The 18344-nt window shown below is 41.4% G+C and overlaps 1 protein-coding gene across 4 annotated transcripts; it reads left to right on the plus strand.

The window, feature by feature from the left end:
• The first annotated feature begins 210 nt into the window (after positions 1-210).
• Positions 211-15481, plus strand: gphb5 (glycoprotein hormone subunit beta 5). Of its 4 annotated transcripts, none has more exons than XM_034235459.1 (3): positions 211-349; positions 5363-5561; positions 14851-15481. In XM_034235459.1, coding segments are annotated over exons 1-3 (393 nt in total). In that variant the 5' UTR covers positions 211-347; the 3' UTR covers positions 15043-15481. The 4 variants fall into 4 exon arrangements, with proteins under 4 accessions (XP_034091350.1, XP_034091351.1, XP_034091348.1 ...); XM_034235460.1 differs by having other exon boundaries at positions 5366-5561; XM_034235457.1 differs by lacking the exon at positions 211-349 and adding an exon at positions 4048-4311 and having other exon boundaries at positions 5366-5561.
• The last annotated feature ends 2863 nt before the right edge of the window (positions 15482-18344 follow it).

Genomic DNA, 18344 nt, shown 5'->3' on the forward strand with positions numbered 1-18344 from the left:
GTCAGTTATGGACAGAAAGGCCGAAAATATAAGGACAACACAATACAAGTGGTGTGGATAACATTAGAGCAGGGGTGGGGAACCTTCGGCCCCCGGGCCGAATACGGCCCGCGAGACAATTTGATACGGCCCTCGAGATAACTCACGCAAAAAAGAAAAAAAAATAAGAAATCTAGACCGCAAAAGAATTAAACAAGCGAGTGCCTGTTTTTCCTGGCCAAGGTCAGGGTCCTTGAACACAACACGAGCCTAACGTGTCATCACGTGGTATATGTCTCGTCCGACAGGGGTTTAGAGCTGCCGGAGAGCAGAGCACCAGAACGCTGCTCCGGGCCGGGACATCACAAATGTCAGTACCCATAAGGAGCCGTACACATGCCGCAGTTTTGCGTGGCTGTGTCTTTAGTTGTAAGCCCAGTGGCGATCTGTTCATCTGTCATACTGATCATATAGTCAATAACTGTTGTTATTAGCATCTGGTTAGCTAGCTATGCTAACGAATATAAGAAGCTTTTTCTCCAACCAGTGAGGTAAAGGCACATCTTTATATGATCATTATAGTTATACAAAAAATAAGAGAATACAGTAAACAGGTATAAAATACTATATGACAGTAAAAAAAAGTTGTTATTAATAAACAAGAATACAGTTTGAAAGGGGAGTGATTTGTAAAATATCCATAAAGAAAAAGGAAATCTGCTTACAGTTCTGTTTCTGGGTGTTGAGAGATGTATCCATAGATCTCTTAATGTTGCTCTCAAAGTGCACCAGATTGATGCTTTTCACTTCCCCCCCACTTAAATCATATTCACATGGATAGGATACTAAATTGCACACATCTTGTGTCTATATCTTTCTGTTTTGGTGGTCATGCCACAATCGTGCACGCGCGAGTCATGGTAAAATATCTGGATTAAGAGGTTGCTTTTTCTTTGCACAGCATGAAAGAAAGGCCAAATGAATGGGCTGTGATTTTAGTATTTTTAAGCAGACGTCAATAATTTGTACGGCCCTCGGAGGATGTTGAAAAAATTGAAATGGCCCTTGAGAGGAAAAAGGTTCCCCACCCCTGCATTAGAGATTTGAAATCATCAACAGAGGAAGCAACCGGGTCCCTGGTTGTTTAACCTATATTGATATCACCTCATGTTAGACAGCAATGTATTTGCCTATAATATGTCTATACTTGTGTTCATTGAGCCATGAATAATTGATCATTATTGGGTATTTTATATACACAGTCTATGTTTTTTTCCTGTGTTTTCGCTTAGGTCTTTGGTGAGAATCATTACTAAACAGCAGAGGTCAGCACAACATCATGTTCATTTCATTTAATTTCAAACCTTTATTTATACAGATGAATCCCATTGAGATCATTGATCTCTTTTTCAAGGGAGACCTGCTCAAGTAGTTCCACATGAAACATAAAAACATAATAGAACAACAAAAGGACATCATACAGCATCATTTACATAATTATCCACATAAACAGGTACCAATAGCTTCCGATTGACTAGCATCCAACCGAGCTTTAAAAACATTTAGTGGCACCAGATTGTTCAGTTTCCATTTAATTTGCAGACTATTCCAAGACAGAGGAGCTGCGCATCTAAAAGCTGTCTTCCCTAAGACAGTCCTAGCAGTTGGCACATTTAATAAAACCACAGCATTCGATCTCAGGCAGTAGCCACTTACAATTTTCCGTGAGATCAGGGAGCAGATATAAGATGGAAGTTTCCCTAACATGGCTTTGTATATTAAAATGTACCAGTGACTGAGCCTCCGTATAGTTAGTGAAAGCAAACCAGCCCTTGCATACAGGGTACAGTGATGGGTTAATGCTTTACAGTTTGTCACAAATCTCAGTGCACTGTGATACGCAGCATCTAACTTGACCAGGCAATTGGCAGGTGCATTCATATACATCAGATCACCATAGTCCAGCACAGGTAAAAAGGTCACAGTGACTAGCCTTTTCCTGGCCTCAAGCAAGAAACAGGACTTGTTCCTGTAGAAGAAACCTAGCCTAACCCTCAGCTTTTTAAGCAGGTTATTGACATGAAGTTTAAAAGTGAGACAATCATCAAGCCAGATACCAAGGTATTTGTAACAGGTAACCACTTCAAGTTTTATTCCTTGCATAGTTACAATATCTAAAACAGGCTCTGGTGTCTTTTTAGCTTTAGAAAAGAGCATTACCTTGGTTTTCTCAACATTTAAAAGAAGCTTTAGTTCAGAGAGCTGAGTCTGAAGAATGTTAAAAACAGCCTGTAATTTAACACCAGCCTCCTTAATGGAGGGACCTACATCACGGTATCATCCGCATAAAAATGTAAAGTAGCTTCATCCACATTTTCACCTAAACTGTTGATGTCGATGGAGAATAAAAGTGGACCTAAAACAGAACCTTGAGGAACACCATTTGCAATGTTCAACCACTCAGAAGACAGCCCATCAAAAATGAACACATTGGGACCTTTCAGAGAGGTAGTTTACAAACCACCCTACTGCATGGCTGGACATGCCTATACTGGCTAGCCTCTGCTTTAAAATGTGATGATCGACGGTGACAAACGCTTTTGAAAGGTCAATAAATAGAGCTGCACAACTCTGCTTATTATCTAAAATACTCGCCACATCATTCACCACTTTCATTGTGGCAGTGATGGTGCTGTGTTGTTTTCTGAAGCCTGACTGATGTTTAGACAGGATATCATTTGTACATAAAAACACATTTACCTGTTCACTCACTAAGCGTTCAAGAACCTTAGCCAGAACTGACAACTTAGAGATTGGCCTATAGTTATTTAATAAGGTGGCCTCCCCTCCTTTTAGCAAAGGCAGGACATAATGTTACTGCTGGGCAGATGATGTCTGCAGGTAAAAGCAAAACAATGTCAGTGTTGAAGTCTTTATTTATGAGTAAAGCTGACAGAGCTTTCATGATATTTATTTTTCTGTTTCGTTATGAGCTGTTTAGTATAACTGACATCTTCCAGGCCACTGTGCAGTTTTACTAGGTCAAAAAGATGAGGAATCCAGAAATTGCCTTTATGCAAGTCACTGGGCTCAGAATAATAATAAAAAAAAGCCATATGGGTTTAATTACGAGAAGGATTTCCCCATAAAAGTTAATATACAAAAATAATAATAGCCAAAGAGATAGAGTGTGGAAATCCAAGCTTACCCTCTTTGTACTGGATAACAATTAACCTCGTTGTAATCACCACTGTTATCCAATTACACGCATTCTGTTAATTCACTCCCTGCACATTGTTTAATAATATCCTCCACATGGGTAATTCTTCCTGATAGTGAGGAGGGCAGGGTGTCTGAGAGGACTGTGAACCTGTCCCCGACTCGTCTTATTCAATATTCCTCTCTAATCTAACTTTAATTGCTTAGCCTCAACTTTAAACTTTACTTTTAAAGATTAATTTCCTGAACTACTTGATAGCAGTTCTGCTCCGCTGGCTCCACACGCTGCCCGCAGGCCCTCTCCTCTGCACGATGGTAATTTCTTGATGAGCTGCTTACTCACCCAAATCAATTCTTCCCCTTCCTCTCTCCTCCTCTTGTCATTGTCTCCTGCGAGGACTTGATACATCCTTTCTGTCTTAAGTGAAGCTTTACCATGCCTGCAGGACACTGAATGAGTAATAGCCAGCTCTGTGTGTGAGGAAATGTCACTGGCAATAAAAAAAGACATAATGAAAAGTGGGATACAAAGTGTTGGAGCTCAAGGGTGAAGTCATCGCAGTGTGCATGTGAGAACAGGAGCTGGGTCTCTGTCTGGAGCCAGCTAATTGAGTGCGGATGATTGAGAGTAGACACAGGTAGGCGCTGTGTTTGAATATGTTGTTCCCCGCTCTTCCGTTTCAATGACTATGAACAAAAGGGCACTCTTTTCCCTAATCAAGCTAATGGAGTGATGAGCTGCTGATGGGCAGCGACAGGTAGAAGGGCCTCCGGGGGATTTAAGGGGGTCAGGGGGGAAGAGAAAGACTGAGGTGAGGACTTCAGCCTCTGATTGGCCGGGCACGGATAATAAAAAGCCCTGATTTTGTGCTGTCAGATCCATTAGCAGGTGGTTCTGGTCTGAGGAGCATACAGGGACAAGGTGTTAGCCACCCACACTGAGAGAGAGAAACTTCAGAGAGGATACTGCAGGCCCGGTACTAAAACAGAGAGAATAGTACCAACTAACTTATTAACCTTGAGTGTGTCATTATATTTTGTAGCTTATATTCAACTGTCACTAGATTTGTAAGTCACAGGTGAGATGACCCTGCAACAGAAGAAGTCACAATGGTGAGTGAATTCAGTTTAACTGCATTATAATGGAGTCCAGTTTTACCCTGTTGTTCCTCTGTTCTTCTTCAATAGATTGAAAGAGCTCAGTCATTGGATTGTACTGTGATTTGCAAATATCATTCTAAATGTGAGATGATCAAAAGGTCTAGCATATTTTTTACTGCTGTTCAAAGGTCAACATTGGACTCAAACTATTCAATTTTTAAGCAAAATAGATCAGACGTCCTGAAAACTTGTTTAAAATGGACCATTTACTCTCAACTCCATTTATTGTCCATATGTTGATATGACAAAAAGCTCTACATATCCTTATTTCTATTTTAAATACAACAGTTATTTATAGGTTTTGTTATATTTCAATAATCTGCTACATGCATTGAAATATATTTAAGAAAGTACTCACTTCATAATGTGTTTGCCTGACATGGGACCATTTTTCAGACTGGCATTGTTTCTTCTGATATGAAAAAAGACACCCTTAGATGCTCCTGGTCTTGTATTAGATGTCCTGATGAGTCAAATGTTCTGTGTTGTTCACATCAAGATGGGAATTAGAGTCAGGAAAGTCAGATGATCTCTTATTAAACAGCACAAGGTGCAGTCTGGCTTCAGAGAAAGGAGCCCAAGTTCAACCGAGGTCCATGTTCCTTGAATTTGCCTGAACACAATCTAACAATAAACATCTCTTATTAATATAAAATTGGAATAAATGTAGAATTCTTGTCATATAAATAATTCAAATAATTGAGCTAGGGGAGTAGGTAAGACATCTTGAATAAGACCCCTTCACAGTGACATAACAGACCTCAGAATACTATGTGGTTTCAAAAGCCATGAAATATAACTATCCTGGACCTTGAGCTGTTTGAGATTGATTCTATGCCCTGCTTTAGTGTCCTTGCGCAGGTTATTGACATTTTGTGCCCTTCTATGCCCATTCTTTAAGCCTGAGGGTTACAGAATCCTCCTTCAATTTATTTCTGCCTTCACATATGAAAACACTGTAAAAGGTCTTCATGTTTTGCTGCATCTCTTCTCTCACCCTGAGGAGGCCTGGCCTGGTGCTGTGCTGGTTCCTGCTCTGCGTCTCCCTGCAGCCACACTCCCTGCACCGGGCGTCAGCCGTCAACCTGCGGCACTTCATTGGATGTGCCGTCCGGGAATTCACCTTCCAGGCCAAAAAGCCCGGCTGCGGGGGGCTGCACATCACCACCGACGCCTGCTGGGGGCGCTGTGAGACCTGGGAGGTGAGTGGCAGGGAGGTAGCTGCTGTGCTACACACACACACACACACACACACACACACACACACACACACACACACACACGCACGCACGCACGCACACACACACACACACACACACACACACACACACACACACAACTGACAACTTTATAGGACAGACATTAGTGTGTTTGTGCTGTTTGCATGGATTACATTTGAAGAAAAAAAGAAGAAGATGATGATGGATTGAATGAAGATTCTGCCACTCAGACAGACATCAGACAGAGAGGCAAATACAGAGGGATGTGAGATCCCCATGGAGAAACTTGTTCATCTCCATCCTCCGCAGGGAGGGTGGAGATGGTGAATTAACACAGATAGATAGATAAATAGATAGAGGAACAGATAGAGAGATCTATATGCATTTGATTCCGAAAAACAATACATTCTATTTTTATAATAACTGTAACTGATCTTATTGTTGTCTCCTAGTAATGGGAGGCTGTGTGAAGTATGCATCTTGCTTAAGAATGCAGGAGGAAAGTGTGCTGAAATCGAGTTAGCGTTCTGCCAGGATGGAAAGCAGTGTGCAATCCGGAGATTGAAGTGACAGCAGCGGTTTCCTTAACAATGCCTCAAGTGCATAAATGACACAATTGGATTTTTATAAGCCAACGCATAATGATTACAAAAAAATGCTGTGAAATCTCAAATTTTATCTCAGATATTGTATTGAGTGGCAGGAGGTATTAGGAGACTCCAAAAGTCATTTTGTGATTCTCTTTAGATCCCCTTAGGGAGGAAAAGCTTTTTTTAAATCTGCTCTGCCGCTCAGAGTGGTCAGCACACACTGCAGGGAGTCAATGTCTCAGTTTAAAGACATGTCTGTAGGACTAATAGGTGGTCAGGAGTTGCAGAACAGTCTCTTATTACACCCAGCTTCAGGATTCACAAAATCATCTTCTGCGCATCAAGATAATGGCAAACTTTCCGCAGAAAAATATTAAATTCCTGGAATACCAAACCCACAAGCAATTAATAGAGGCTTTGCAGATGTGTCACAAATCTCTTTACAAACACAGCTTATAGCAAAACGGAGGTTCACTGCCAAATTAGTGATGTGCAAATAATGAGAAGCTTAGCAAAATACTTTATTAAAAATGAAAAGTCTAATAAGGGGGATAAGGTGTTTCCATGCCAAGCTACTGTTGAGAAACTAAAGGTTGGTTTGTAGTTAGAAAATACTCATTAAAGGAACCTGGTGATGTTTCTGAACACGTTGTTTGGACGAATGGGGCCCTACAATTATTTTATACACTTACATTTTGCATAAGAATGAACATGAATGCCATGAGTTTGGCAGTGATATGATACATACAAGCAATGCAGGGGGTGAATAAAAAGGAGAATAAGAAGAATGCAAAACCACATATTCAATGTGCTTGTTGGGTCTTAAGATACACAACAGCAACACAATAAACTTGAGCAACTTTCAAAACAGTACAGGTTCCATTTTTAAGGTTTCACTACATCCCATGAATCCTCATAAATTTGTATTGTTAGCTAAGTACTCTGCAAGCATGCAAATTCAGGAACGTAATGACTCAGACTTAGTCAAGAATAATTGTTTGTTTGTTGGTGGTAAAGGACAGAGGGTGTTGAATGCTGTACAGATGTTAGCTGGCCCCTATAGAAGCAAATTAGGGTGTATAAATAAAGACTTGACGTCTTCTAACCTGAACTAACAAATGTATTAGGCAGGGGCGGACTGGGGGGAAAAAGTGTGCCGGGGATTCATTGACAGACAGGCCCACTTAATGCGCGGCATGTATTGGCCGGCCGGCGACGAAAGTATGTTACTTAACAAAAAACCCTATGCATTTAATGTTATTTTGGACCATTATTCATATAGTAATCACATTACCTGAGCCCTTGAGTTGCCTAAGCAAAATAGTTACAGCATATATTTAGTGATTTTAATGTTAACAGATCATTGATGCAATAACATTTGGACCCAATTTGCCTGACTTGACGCATGGAATAAAACATGGGCCAATGAAAATCATCCTCAATGTGGGTGAGACAATTTAACAGGGGGTGTGGGCAGGTGGTGGACCTCGATCACCTCCTCTAGGGGGGTCCGGGGGCATGCTCCCCAGGGAAGAGATTTTTTTAAATGTTGAAGTTAAATGCATCAATCTGGTGCACTTTGAGAGCAAAATTAGGGACTAAATCTATGGCAGTCAGTAGGGGCTTGGACTGTGAGCCGTAGGGTCGCCGGTTCAAGTCCCCGACCAGACCTACATTTTGAGTGTGGACTTCTACTTGGAGAGGTCCCAGTTCACCTCCTGCCCTGCCGTGGTGCCCTTGAGCAAGGCACCGGACATCCCCCTTCCCCCCTCACTCCCATTGCTCCCCGGGCGCTGTACAATAGCTGCCCACTGCTCCTAGTACTAGACTCCTGGTACTTGGATGCTTGCTTATCTTTCTTACAGTGCAGACGCTTTTCTGCTTGCTCTTGCCTCTGCTTACTTTTTATGCTGATTTTCCTATTCTTATTCTCTGAAAACTTCGAGCAGCGGCTCCTGGACATTAACTTATCACTGGGACAGTTCATCTTCGTAAATAGACGGAGGGTTTCAGCCATATTTCAACATTTTTACGACGACGTCAGTCTTACAATAGCGTGGCCTAGCAACAGCTAAAGCCTGGTAGGCTACTGCTATTTAGCTTAAGCTAGTTGGTAGCAAAATGCCTCCGTTCTCTACAGATGACTTCCAGAAACTTATACAGAAGATGGCTGTGTTGGAAATGAAAATGCAACGGTTGGAAGTTAACGTGGAAGTGAATGGACTATGTCGTGGGAATGACACAACTTTACCAGTGTTGCTAAGTAATGGAGAAGGGTATGCTAACTCACAGCTAGTTAGCAGCTACAAAGATTCCAAGGAACAGGAGGGCTGTGTACCGGGTAATAAATCTACAAGTGGTAGTCCTCCCTGGAACTCTCTGGGTGCAAAGCCTAAGAGTAAATCACTTCCATGGGATTTGGGAGGACGGATAACAGGCAGAGCCCAGAGCTCCGAAATCTGTGATGCGACCGGCTGGCCTGCATTGTTATCACCCAGGAAGAGCGCCTCTTCAACCCCTATTCATACTAGGAAACAGCCGTGGACAGCTGCTAAAGGGAGAATTACAAACAATCCTCCTAAACCACCAAGTGTGCCAATCCAGAACAGATACGCTCCGCTGACCGAGAACCGGAGATCTGATGACCTGGATAACCTGTCCTCTTCACGCAGCAGGGTAAGGACCAATAGCTACTCTAAAAGTAAAAGGCTAGAGGGAAAGCTAACGACTGGGCCTGAAACTCTGATTGTGGGTGACTCTGCTGTAAGAGATGTAAAAGGTCTGTGTAATAAGAACAACACCAAAGTACTCTGTTTTCCCAAGGATGTGGTCTCTGACTTGGCTGAGAAGATCCTGCATATTGGGGCTGAACATCCGACTGTGAAGAATGTGGTACTGCACATTGGAACAAATGATGTTGTGAAACAACAGTCAGAAGTGCTGAAAGAAGACTTTAAATGTTTGTTGGAAACTGCCAGCTCTCTAAATGCAGAGGTGTTCATCAGTGGCCCTCTACCGCCAGTCAGAAGAGGAGTGGAGAGATTCAGCAGATTGTTTGCACTGAACACGTGGCTTTCAACTGTCTGTACTGACCATTCTGTTCATTTTATTGACAATTTTAACTTTTTCTGGGATCGCAGACATCTTTTCAAGGCAAATGGAGTTTGCCTGAACAAGTCAGGAGTGAAATTGTTTATCTCTAACATATTCAACTGCCTGCGTCATCAATCTGTTCCCTCTGCCAAGGACAAGCGGCAGGAGGAATCAAAACACGAGAAAGACACAACACATCACGCAGAAAACCCTGAAGAATTATCACTGCACCCGCATGAGGAATGTTCTGATTATGGGAGACATATGAGACACATGGAGGAGTCTCCACTGCCCCCCCCCCCTGTCAACGCCTTTGAGGATACTCCGTTCACCCTTTCACCCTCGCCCACCCTCCTGGAGATCGATGAACACACAAAGGAGATACAGAGGGTTGGCACCGATTCCTTCCTGGAGTTCAAAGACCAAACGAAGGCGATACGCAGGGCTGGCACCATGTCCTTTACCCCCGCTCCTCAACGACGCCCACCAAAATCACCGCGGAGACGCGCACCATCTCCCCCGTCCTCATCACCGCGCCTACGTCAACCACCTCCCCCCCCTGGCAGCATGTCCTCTACCCCCGCACCATCTAGCCCGTCTCCATCACCGTGCCTACGTCGACCACCTCCCCTCCCTTCGAGGGGGCTTCTGCAGTCTCCGAAGCCTGATAAGGATGTGTGTGTACAAAACACAACAAACTCTTACTGATATGTGATGGGTCCAGGCTCAAGGGCGTATGGCACTCTCAACTCTTTCAAGGACATGTCGGGGCCCTGCCTGCCAGTAGCTTTGCCGATATCTGTGTTGATAGGTAATAGATTAAGAGCGGTGAATCATAGAAACAGGAAGCGCTCAAACGTTTGTGTGAGTGTATCTAATTTAGCAGTGATTGCATGTCAGCCACAGCTTGTTACAAAAAACATGACTGATAGTGTGTTTAACAAACTTAAACTAGCTTTATTAAATGTCAGGTCTTTAGCAGGAAAAACATTTTTAATCAATGATTTTATCACTGAGCACAATCTCGATTTTATGTTTTTAACAGAAACTTGGATTGAACAAAATAACAGTGCAGCTGTTCTTATCGAATCAACCCCTCCCAACTTCAGTTTTATGAGTCAGGAAAGAATGCATAAGAAAGGGGGTGGAGTTGCTATTCTGTTCAATGATTCCATTCAATGCAGGAAGACATCTTATGGAAACTTTGATTCTTTTGAATATGTGGCCCTTCAGCTGAAATGCTCCTCTCGAGCTCTGTTCCTAAATATCTATAGACCACCCAAATACTGTGCAAGCTTTTTTGATGACTTTACTGAACTGCTGTCTATAGTGTGTATTGACTTTGACCGTCTAGTCATTGTTGGTGATTTTAACATCCATGTTGACAACCCCCAGGACAGAGGGGCTAAAGAACTGTTTTGTGTTCTTGATAGCTATGGACTGACTCAGCATGTGACGGAGCCCACGCACAATAAGGGGCACACTCTGGACTTAATTATCTCAAAGGGTCTGAATATCTCTAAGGTTGTGGTGACTGATGTTGCACTCTCTGACCATTCCTGTGTTTTCTTTGAGAGCTCTATTTCTGTTCACAAAAATGTTCAAAAAGAGGTAACCACAAAGCGATATTTAACTGAAAACACTAGGGAAATGTTTACTCAGAATTTCTCTTCCACACTTGCCCCTGCCAACATCTCAGTAAATGAGCTAGTAGATCATTTTAATTCAAAAATTAAAAATGTTATAGATGCCATTGCTCCAACTAAGGTAAAGGAAGTGTCTGGCAAGAAAATATCTCCATGGAGAAAGGCCATGACCGTGAAAACAGAAAAAAGAGAATGTCGAAAAGCTGAACGCAGGTGGCGAAAAACAAATCTCCAGGTTCACTTTGAAATCTATAAAGAGAGACTTGGCCTCTATAATTTGGAATTGAAAAACGCACGACAATCGTTCTTCTCTGACATCATTACCAAAAACAAAAACAACGCACGTGCCCTGTTTGCTACCGTCGACAGACTAACTAACCCCCCAGTGTCAGTAGCCTCTGAATTTCTATCCACCAGGGCGTGCAATGATTTTGCCTCCTTTTTCACTGACAAAATTCAGAAAATCAGACAAGCAGTCAGTGCCTCTGCATCAGGAACAGTAAATGTGTTGTCCCTATCTCCACTTAACATCAATTCAGACATCATGACACAATTCCATCAGATTAATGATAAAAACCTAGAGGACATTATTCAACTTCTGAAATCCTCCTCCTGCTGCCTTGATATTATTCCAACAGGATTTTTCAAAGATGTTTTGCCTTGCATGGCCTCAGATCTACTTCATATAGTAAACAAATCTCTTCACTCAGGTATTTTTCCACAGGCCCTGAAAACTGCAGTCATTAAACCGCTCTTAAAAAAGAATAATCTAGATGCTTCAGTAATGAACAATTACAGGCCCATATCAAACCTCCCATTTCTAGGTAAAATCATTGAAAAAGTTGTTTTTCAACAGTTGAGTAATTTCTTGCATTTAAATGACTGTTTTGATGTGTTCCAGTCAGGCTTTCGTCCAAACCACAGCACTGAGACTGCTCTTGTAAAGGTCTTTAATGACATCCACTTAAACACAGACAGTGGCAGAACTTCAGTGTTAGTATTATTAGATCTCAGTGCTGCGTTTGACACTGTTGACCACAGCATATTACTAGACCGACTGGAAAACTGGGTGGGACTTTCGGAAACAGTTCTGAATTGGTTTGAATCCTACTTAAAGGACAGAAACAACTTTGTTTCTATAGGTAAATACACATCTGAGTTGACAAATATGACATGTGGGGTTCCTCAAGGCTCCATCTTGGGGCCTCTTCTCTTTAACATCTACATGCTACCACTGGCTCAGATAATGAAGAACAACAAAATAAGTTACCATAGCTATGCAGATGACACACAAATTTACGTAACAATTTCACCAGGAGACTATGCTCCAATTCAAACACTGAGTAAGTGCATTGAACAAATCAATGACTGGATGTGTCAGAACTTTCTCCAATTAAACAAAGATAAAACTGAGGTAATGGTTTTTGGAGCCAAGGCAGAACGTATAAAAGTTAGCGCTGAGCTTCAGTGTGCAATGTTCAAAACAACAGATAAAGCCAGAAATCTAGGTGTAGTCATGGACTCTGACCTGAGTTTCAACAGTCACATTAAAACTGTTACTAAATCAGCCTACTATCACCTAAAGAATATATCTAGGATTAAAAGACTAATGTCACAGCAGGATTTGGAAAAACTTGTCCATGCTTTTATCTTCAGTAGACTGGACTACTGCAATGGTGTCTTCACAGGTCTCACTAAAAAATCTATTAGGAAGCTGCAGCTAATTCAGAACGCTGCTGCTCGAGTCCTCACTAACACTAAGAAAGTGGATCACATCACTCCTGTTCTGAAGTCTTTACACTGGCTTCCTGTGTGTCACAGAATAGATTTCAAAATACTGCTGCTGGTTTATAAAGCACTGAATGGTTTAGGCCCAAAATACATTTCTGACCTCCTGCTAAATTATGAACCATCCAGATCTCTCAGGTCTTCAGGGACTGGTCAGCTTTCTGTCCCCAGAGTCAGAACTAAACACGGTAAAGCAGCGTTCAGTTATTATGCTCCAAATATCTGGAACAAACTCCCAGAAACCTGCAGGTCCGCTGCAACTCTGACTACTTTTAAATCCAGGCTGAAGACTTTTCTTTTTGTCGCTGCTTTTAATTGAACTATTCATATCTTAGACTGCACTGTAACTTTTATCCATGTACTTTTTTCTTTTAATGTTTAATTGACAGCACTGTAACTTGTATCCATGTATTTTTTCTGACTGCCATTTTCTTAATCTCTTTCATTTTTTGTAAAGCACTTTGAATTGCCTTGTGTTGAAAAGTGCTATATAAATAAACTTGCCTTGCCTTGCCTTGCCTTGCCTTGCCTTGGATGGGTTAAAAGCAGAGAACACATTTCACTGTGTGCTCTGCATGTGTGCCCATTAAAGAGGGTTTCATCCCTCCCAATTCTTCTTCTTCTTCTTCTTCTTCTTCTTCTTCTTCTTCTTCTTCTTCTTCTTCTTCTTCTTTCTTCTTCTTTCTTCTTCTTTCTTCTTCTTCTTCTTCTTCTTCTTCTTCTTCTTCTTCTTTCTTCTTTCTCTTCTTTTCTTCTTCTTCTTCCTTTTCTTCTTTCTCTTCTTTTTTCTTCTCTTCTCTTCTTCTTCTTCTTCTTCTTCCTTCTTCTTCTCTTCTTCTTCTCTTATTCTTCTTCTTTTCTTCTTCTCTCTTCTTCTTCTTCTTCTTCTTCTTCTTCTTCTTCTTCTTCTTACACCCATATAAAACAGAACTGTAAACAGATTTACTTTTTATTTCAACATGTATTTGAACAGCAAGTGGAGGCAAAAGTGACTGCACCCAAAACAATAAACCTGCTAGCTAACTAGCCTAAACTCAGTAACAGAATGTGGGCAACACGTTCTACTCCACAGCTGCGTTGTAGCAGGACAGGGAGAAAGTAAACCCACTCCTCCAGATTCCCTGAGAAAAAAGGGAGTGGCTAATCAAGCACCCCTGAGAGAAACTGGAGGAAACAATCAAGAGAATGATTGGCACCTGTGTGCTGTTAAAAGGAGGACAGCATGTCATTCGAAAGAGGGAGAAAGAAGCAAAAGGAAGTCGGAATCGAACAAGGAGAAAAGTGGATTCTTGAGGACTTCATCAGCTGAATCAGGCTATTTTTTGGGAGTTTTTGCCACTGAACCCAGGAGCTGTTGGGGAAACATTCAACTTTCCCCTTCCAAGTTAACCCTGCAATCCATTGAGCTATTCTGGCCTGTCACCCTCAGATAAGTGGTTCTCACTACACCAATATCATTTCTCCTCCTCTAGCACCACACACACACACACACACACACACACACACACACACACACACACACACACACACACACACACACACACACACACACACACACAGAGGACTGGAAAAGCTGAACTTTACAACTTTGCTTTCACACATCCTTATCCCCTGAAATACACTCCTAAACTGAGTGACAAAGGACAAAAAAGACTTCTCCCCTCCCCCACACTCACTCACAGTCAATCCCCAGGATTTATTGATGTTTTGTGAGTTAACTTGGCTTATTTGTTTGTGTATGTATTGGAGTTACGTTTATCTGGTAAATGGTCTGTGACATGAGTTTGTTTGATGTACTGATTTATTATTTGGAGTTAAAAAAAATACAGACATTTTATGTTGAAAGTGAATTGATTTATTATTTTTCCTTTGTAAAATTCAGTAGCTATGTCACCGGGCTATCCCTCTGTTTCTGTGAGTCTAAAAAGTTTAATTTATTCGTTCAGGGATAAGACCTACGCTACAGCGTAACCTCTGAGTCAGACGTCACTTCCCCTTTTTCTATTCTACGGGTACAGCCACTCCCCCTGAACCCCCGTTTCCCTGCCAACCAAAAACTAAAAACATTTGCCTGAAATGTGTCATGGGCTATAGCCAATCATCAAGAACTTCATCACAATTTTAGGTTCCTAAATTCTGTTTTCCTATTTCCAGAAGCCCGTCCTGGACCCTCCCTTCATCGAGTCCCACCAGCGTGTCTGTACCTACAACGAGACTCGCCTGGTGTCTGTGAAGCTGCCAAACTGCCAGCCCACCGTGGACCCCACCTACACCTACCCCGTGGCCCTGAGGTGTGACTGTGGTGTGTGTCTGACCAGCACCACTGAGTGTATAACGTCTGTCTGACACTGATCTCAACAGGCAGACAGAAAATACACTTTTTAAAATATCAAATCAAAATGTTGAAGATATCTTTTCATTTGGGGATAATTCAAATATATATATGCAAGGAGGAAGAGGGTGAAATGCTATCGAAGTTGGTAGTTAGCACTTTAAAATACATAGTTTTCATGGCAGTTAGTACAATCAAATTGTTATTTGGCATTGCTTTTTAGATTCAGATTGCTCTAAATAAAAGATTTTATGACACAAAATAAGATAACCGTCAATGTCATTTGAGGTCCATATATTGTCAAAAAAGTTCTGGAAAAATTATTATTGATCTGCTATGAACACTTAAACTTACAGTTCATTGGGTCATTGTTACCCTTAATAACTTGCTTTCATTTGTTTCTGCTGTAATTTTAGCCTTTATAAATGTGTGCCATTTCTCCATAAAAAATAAAAAACAATGCAAAATATTATTTTAATTAACAGTGTCTTGTTTATGACTAACATGAGAGCAATACTTTTTTACTTCAGGTTGCTTGTCCCTTTCAGCTAACAAGCAAAGTATTTTTTAACATTGGTCTTCAGGGAGGTCTGAGGTCAGACTTGGCTGCGAAATGCCTAAATCCAATATTATTCTTTTCACTTTTTAAAGTATCCTTACTTTAGCTTATAAGCAAAACAATTAAGGTCACAGAGATTCTTGTAATTTGCTAAATTAATAACAAGCCTTTTAAAAATCAATCATCGCCGTCTGATGGGACTTGTTAGCGCTTAATTAATTGACTGGAGCTCTGAGGCCAAACTGGTAAGTCTCAGTAAAAAAATGAGAGTTTTTATTCGTCTTATTCCCAATGCTTACGTGTCACTGAGGAGCGGCAGGGCTCATAGAAACTCTCCCTGCACTCTGTCTTTATTTGGCTTCGCTAGCTATGCCAGTCATCATACTTCAGCCATGAACTGCTGCAAACATCTTATTTTATATAAAGGTGGCATATTACATGTAGTCTATATCTAATTGTTATTATAGGATCGAACTTAGAAGATGACCTTCTGATCTTTCCGACCATCAGGTGACCTTAATGACACAGAGAATGTGCTATCACCCTGACTGACTGTAGAGGCTTCTCAATACTCAAATTTCCCCTCCTCGACTCCTCGGTCCTCCGGTAGTGACCCGGAAATGAATTTCAGCGCGCCATTTTGAAGGACGTCTCATTTCTCTAAATGCACACCGAGGACCGAGCATCGAGGCTCTCTGGAGAAGCTATAACCGAGGATACACTGATGGTTCCTCCACGGCTCCTCCGCGGATGCATTTCCGGGAACGGTGGAGGCGTGACGCACGGCCGGACTTATCTCAGCCAATGACAGCTCTGCATGCATCCTCTGGATATTATTTTAGAAACTGCTTTCATCGCGTTGCGATGTTTACAGTGAGAACAGCTGTGAGGTCCGTGCAGAAAGCAGAGCAGTGTACAATATCACTCAGTATAACAGGCCTACATTACTCTCTTTATTTGCTGTAGTACAAAGAGTCGATATTTTTCTAAGACCATTTAGTGCGTCACATAATAAAATACACAACGGCTGTAGCCTGATTATGCTTTAGGAGCTGTAAGTGTGTGTTGTAGGCAGTGTGTATGTGTGTGTGTGTGGTACAGTACGTGTGTGTTGTACAGTGCGTAGATGCGGCGGACAGACGGGTCTCAGTTGGTTTGGTGTCCTCTGCTTACTTTTAATTTAATTTCAAATCTTTATTTATACAGATGAATCCCATTGAGATCATTGATCTCTTTTTCAAGGGAGACCTGCTCAAGTAGTTCCACATGAAACATAAAAACATAAATAGAATAACAAAAGGACATCATCCAGCATCATTTACATAATTATCCACATAAACAGGTACCAATAGCTTCCGATTGAGTAGCATCCAACCGAGCTTTAAAAACATTTAGTGGCACCAGATTGTTCAGTTTCCATTTAATTTACAGACTATTCCAAGACAGAGGAGCTGCGCATCTAAAAGCTGTCTTCCCTAAGACAGTCCTAGCAGTTGGCACATTTAATAAAACCACAGCATGCGATCTCAGGCAGTAGCCACTTACAATTCTCCGTGAGATCAGGGAGCAGATATAAGATGGAAGTTTCCCTAACATGGCTTTGTATGTTAGGGAAACTTCCATCTTATATCTGCTCCCTGATCTCACGGAAAATTGTAAGTGGCTTATTATTATTACAAGTTAATACTTGTAAATACAACTTTTGGCCCGTAATTTCAATTCCCCATTTCAGCGACCAAAGAGAGGGGGGGATATATCCAGTCTCTGATTGTGTTACGTTATTATGAGAGTTCTGAGCTCTCATACTTTAAATTGTATATATTTATATAAATATATTTGTGTGTGTGTGTCCACATCTGTGCCTGTTATTGTCTCATTATACGGTATACCGCACTCTTAATGAATTCAAAGTAAATATGTGGGGGAACAATGTTCAGCTGATTTAACAGAGATGATAAAATACAGCGCTATGACAAAACACTCGACAGCTGATGCAGCTGTTGCCACGTAATAATGAACGGACGTCGCTTTAATATGACCGCTCAGAGGAGAGGAGTTCTCATTTCTTTAAACGTCTGCTGCTTCCCCTCCTCGGTCCTCCGCTCGCATCTCCTGTGGGCGGGTCTAAGTCTCGAGGAGGGGAACCGAGGAGGGGAGTCGAGGAGGGGAAATTTGAGTATTGAGAAGCCTCTTAATTCTCGAGGAGGGGAACCGAGGAGGGGAGTCGAGGAGGGGAAATTTGAGTATTGAGAAGCCTCTTGTGTGTCAATTAGTGCAGAGATAATCATTGGCTGGTATTGATCTGCTCCATTTTTAGAGCCTCAACCAGTATTGATATAAGTGGCTGCCTAACAAGCTGACTTTCTTGGCTGAGGTCAGTTCAACACCGTGAATGACAGTAAGTTAAACTACTTTCTAATGTACGTATTGATTTTTACCTTATTTTTTACAATTGAAAACTCAACTTAATGTAAAAATATCACAAACAGCTCAATCCATACACTTTATTTGGTAGCTTTGAATTTAATGCAAATTCATCTTTTGTAAATAAAAAAAACACAAGCTTAAATCCCTTTACAAAAAGTATCTAAAGTCTGTGTTTCTCCATGTTAACAAAACTACCTTTTTTGCTTTTTCCTTCTTCTGTGCATATGGAATTATGTAATGCCTAACACAGTAGTGGTAGTCGTGTGATCTTCTGTGTTTTATGTTTGATCTCCTGCAGAGTAGGAGGGTGTGCTGTGAACCCACTGTGAC

This window comes from Gymnodraco acuticeps, unplaced genomic scaffold (genome assembly GCF_902827175.1).
Source record: "Gymnodraco acuticeps unplaced genomic scaffold, fGymAcu1.1, whole genome shotgun sequence".
Lineage (NCBI taxonomy): Eukaryota > Metazoa > Chordata > Actinopteri > Perciformes > Bathydraconidae > Gymnodraco > Gymnodraco acuticeps.